The sequence below is a fragment of the Homalodisca vitripennis genome, unplaced genomic scaffold (genome assembly GCF_021130785.1).
Source record: "Homalodisca vitripennis isolate AUS2020 unplaced genomic scaffold, UT_GWSS_2.1 ScUCBcl_2113;HRSCAF=6531, whole genome shotgun sequence".
NCBI classification, from domain to species: domain Eukaryota; kingdom Metazoa; phylum Arthropoda; class Insecta; order Hemiptera; family Cicadellidae; genus Homalodisca; species Homalodisca vitripennis.
Genome location: NW_025778220.1, coordinates 30,196 through 34,963, shown reverse-complemented (window position 1 = coordinate 34,963; position 4,768 = coordinate 30,196). Strand labels below are relative to the sequence as shown.

Sequence of the window (4,768 nt, the reverse complement as noted above, 5' to 3'; positions counted from 1 at the left end):
CAACAAGTCTTCCTTAGCTGCATGGGACTACAGCAAGAAGAAAGGAGCCTACACGAGTATCAGGGGCGTGAGTTTAATTAATAAATTATCTTTATCGTCACAAAAATTTAGTTACTATTTTCTTATGTCAAGTACTCTAGTTATAAAGTATTAAGCTTCTTCTAGTTAATAATTGGGCGTAGTTCTCTGGAAAAAAGTACTAATATTTAAAGCTGATATGAAATGAACTGGTTAATAGACGTTTTGGATTAACATTACTTAAATGCAGGTCATTCTCTAAGATGAAGCAAATTATTTAAATAATTTCATTGTGCAATCGATGCCGTGATTCGGGGTAATCCGGAAGAAAGGTGTTTGTTTTGATATGAAATATTTTTAAACGCTATAACTATATCACAATAAGCTTCGGAACAGACTTTGAATTGAACTGTTACGGACGGAGAGTTTTAGTACGGAAACAGTTGTGATTACATGAATGTGTCGTTTTGATAGGAATACTGGATACACTAGGATTGAAGAGGATAAAAGAAGATGTATTCCGTCCGCCAACCCCTACGCAAATCTCAACCAGGATCATTTCGTTACCCTACAACTCTACGGATATACACCCACTTCAGTACTCCCAGCCCCGCTCACTCCGCTCCTCATTATAGTCAATAATTTTGATAAATTATTGATCATTCTGGGGGACGTGAAAAGCATACATGGATTCCCCTTCACTTCCAGAAAATTCTTTTCAGCTAATATAACGCTCCAGGCACCACAAGAACCAACCAACCTCTGAGCCCTTCAACGCCAGGAAGACCGAACATCACGTGTCGTGCGATGACTGAAACGTTTGTAGCTACTCTTAGGTAAGCTAGATAATTTGAATGTTCGCTACGCATATAGCCTAATGTACAAATCTTTTACTCAACAAAACTCTCCGTCCAAAAGTAACAGTTTAATTTCCGAATTCAGTTATCCTCCACCCTTTATGTAATAATGGAATGGACTCGAACAAGTTGCTTATCATTAAGAGAACCAATGAATCATCCAAATAAATCAGAATTTTATTAGTTACTTAATAAATAGCACGTACTAATAGAATAGATAATATTATATAATTTCAACATGATATACAATATTAAAGTAGGTTAATATTTCAAACACTAACTAGTACAGTTTAATAAAAATTCTTTTCTTTGGTTACAACTAGGTTTACTATCCGTCATTACATTCACATGTAACATACATTTACTTTCAAATAATTCCAACGAGGAATTGCGAAATATATGTACAGCTATAGACCATAATACTGCTATAATTATGTTGAATACTTCATATAATCTAATTTATATACATTTTTAAAGTTTGAATAGGGAGTTGGCAATTTATGACAAAATATAATTTTGTATCAGTATAAGGGATGACAATAATAATTGTTACCTCTTGACATTTATTATTATTTGAACTGTGAATTCACTAACTCAGAAAACCACGGCTAGTAGAAGTTTCTGCCTGTATGTGTGACTAGTTAACGAAAACAACACATTTAGGACCCTGTCGTACGCAAGTCTTATGCTACAGTATATTTTATACTTCTGAGTAGGAGTTTTGGTATCGTCATTAACTGAACTTTCCATTACCCGATTATGTTGACTACAGACCTCTACATTTTAAAAGGTCCCAGCTCCTCAAATAAATTTCCCAATAGTTATTCTCTGTCAGTTAAACTCCATAATTTCTAATACTATTATTGATCCTCAGGTGTCTGGCATTTTTTGCGATGGGAACTACATGCTGTCCAAAAGTTTGCAAGACCTTCCCTACTGCAACAAGTCTTCCTTAGCTGCATGGGACTACAGCAAGAAGAAAGGAGCCTACACGAGTATCAGGGGCGTGAGTTTAATTAATAAATTATCTTTATCGTCACAAAAATTTAGTTACTATTTTCTTATGTCAAGTACTCTAGTTATAAAGTATTAAGCTTCTTCTAGTTAATAATTGGGCGTAGTTCTCTGGAAAAAAGTACTAATATTTAAAGCTGATATGAAATGAACTGGTTAATAGACGTTTTGGATTAACATTACTTAAATGCAGGTCATTCTCTAAGATGAAGCAAATTATTTAAATAATTTCATTGTGCAATCGATGCCGTGATTCGGGGTAATCCGGAAGAAAGGTGTTTGTTTTGATATGAAATATTTTTAAACGCTATAACTATATCACAATAAGCTTCGGAACAGACTTTGAATTGAACTGTTACGGACGGAGAGTTTTAGTACGGAAACAGTTGTGATTACATGAATGTGTCGTTTTGATAGGAATACTGGATACACTAGGATTGAAGAGGATAAAAGAAGATGTATTCCGTCCGCCAACCCCTACGCAAATCTCAACCAGGATCATTTCGTTACCCTACAACTCTACGGATATACACCCACTTCAGTACTCCCAGCCCCGCTCACTCCGCTCCTCATTATAGTCAATAATTTTGATAAATTATTGATCATTCTGGGGGACGTGAAAAGCATACATGGATTCCCCTTCACTTCCAGAAAATTCTTTTCAGCTAATATAACGCTCCAGGCACCACAAGAACCAACCAACCTCTGAGCCCTTCAACGCCAGGAAGACCGAACATCACGTGTCGTGCGATGACTGAAACGTTTGTAGCTACTCTTAGGTAAGCTAGATAATTTGAATGTTCGCTACGCATATAGCCTAATGTACAAATCTTTTACTCAACAAAACTCTCCGTCCAAAAGTAACAGTTTAATTTCCGAATTCAGTTATCCTCCACCCTTTATGTAATAATGGAATGGACTCGAACAAGTTGCTTATCATTAAGAGAACCAATGAATCATCCAAATAAATCAGAATTTTATTAGTTACTTAATAAATAGCACGTACTAATAGAATAGATAATATTATATAATTTCAACATGATATACAATATTAAAGTAGGTTAATATTTCAAACACTAACTAGTATAGTTTAATAAAAATTCTTTTCTTTGGTTACAACTAGGTTTACTATCTGGCATTACATTCACATGTAATATAAATTTACATTCAAATAATTCCTACGAGGAATTGCGAAATATATGTACAGCTACAGACCATAATGTTGCTATAAATATGTTGAATACTTCATATAATCTAATTTTTATACATTTTTAAAGTTTGAATAGGGGGTTTGCAATTTATGACAAAATATAATTTTGTAGCAGTATAAGGGATGACAATAATATTTGTTACCTCTTGACATTTATAATTATTTGAACTGTGAATTTCTCTGTCTCAGAAAACCACGTCTAGTAGAAGTTTCTGCCTGTATGTGTGACTAGTTAACGAAAACAGCACATTTAGGACCCTGTCGTACGCAAGTCTTATGCTACAGTATATTTTATACTTCTGAGTAGGAGTTTTGGTATCGTCATTAACTGAACTTTTCAATACCCGATTATGTTGACTACAGACCTCTACATTTTAAAAGGTCCCAGCTCCTCAAATAAATTTCCCAATAGTTATTCTCTGTCAGGTTAACTCCATAATTTCTAATACTATTATTGATCTTCAGGTGTCTGGCATTTTTTGCGATGGGAACTACATGCTGACCAAAAGTTTGCAAGACCTTCCCTACTGCAACAAGTCTTCCTTAGCTGCATGGAACTACAGCAAGAAGAAAGGAGCCTACACAAGTATCAGGGGCGTGAGTTTAATTAATAAATTATCTTTATCGTCACAAAAATTTAGTTACTATTTTCTTATGTCAAGTACTCTAGTTATAAAGTATTAAGCTTCTTCTAGTTAATAATTGGGCGTAGTTCTCTGGAAAAAAGTACTAATATTTAAAGCTGATATGAAATGAACTGGTTAATAGACGTTTTGGATTAACATTACTTAAATGCAGGTCATTCTCTAAGATGAAGCAAATTATTTAAATAATTTCATTGTGCAATCGATGCCGTGATTCGGGGTAATCCGGAAGAAAGGTGTTTGTTTTGATATGAAATATTTTTAAACGCTATAACTATATCACAATAAGCTTCGGAACAGACTTTGAATTGAACTGTTACGGACGGAGAGTTTTAGTACGGAAACAGTTGTGATTACATGAATGTGTCGTTTTGATAGGAATACTGGATACACTAGGATTGAAGAGGATAAAAGAAGATGTATTCCGTCCGCCAACCCCTACGCAAATCTCAACCAGGATCATTTCGTTACCCTACAACTCTACGGATATACACCCACTTCAGTACTCCCAGCCCCGCTCACTCCGCTCCTCATTATAGTCAATAATTTTGATAAATTATTGATCATTCTGGGGGACGTGAAAAGCATACATGGATTCCCCTTCACTTCCAGAAAATTCTTTTCATCTAATATAACGCTCCAGGCACCACAAGAACCATCCAACCTCTAAGCCCTTCAACACCAGGAAGACCGAACATCACGTGTCGTGCGATGACTGAAACGTTTGTAGCTACTCTTAGGTAAGCTAGATAATTTGAATGTTCGCTACACATATAGCCTAATGTACAAATCTTTTACTCAACAAAACTCTCCGTCCAAAAGTAACAGTTTAATTTCCGAACTCAGTTATCCTGCACCCTTTATGTAATAATGGAATGGACTCGAACAAGTTGCTTATCATTAAGAGAACCAATGAATCATCCAAATAAATCAGAATTTTATTAGTTACTTAATAAATGGCACGTACTAATAGAATAGATAATATTATATAATTTCAACATGATATACAATATTAATGTAGGTTA

At 34.7% G+C, this 4,768-nt stretch overlaps 1 protein-coding gene across 1 annotated transcript; it reads left to right on the top strand.

Annotated features, from left to right (window-relative positions):
- The first annotated feature begins 55 nt into the window (after positions 1–55).
- LOC124371836 lies at positions 56–4,490 on the top strand. Its single transcript, XM_046830195.1, has 3 exons — positions 56–854; positions 2,307–2,668; positions 4,122–4,490. The coding sequence occupies exons 2-3, from the start codon at positions 2,640–2,642 to the stop codon at positions 4,411–4,413; spliced, it is 321 nt and encodes a 106-aa protein (XP_046686151.1). The 5' UTR covers positions 56–854; positions 2,307–2,639; the 3' UTR covers positions 4,414–4,490.
- Positions 4,491–4,768: the final 278 nt, after the last annotated feature.

What these genes read in the sequence shown, in the direction of transcription:
- LOC124371836 (XM_046830195.1), top strand. Translation starts at nt 2,640, where the DNA reads ATGACTGAAACGTTTGTAGCTACTCTTAG. An exon ending in ACGTTTGTAGCTACTCTTAG is followed by an intron (nt 2,669 to 4,121) that starts GTAAGCTAGATA and finishes TCGTTTTGATAG; the next exon opens with GAATACTGGATACACTAGGA.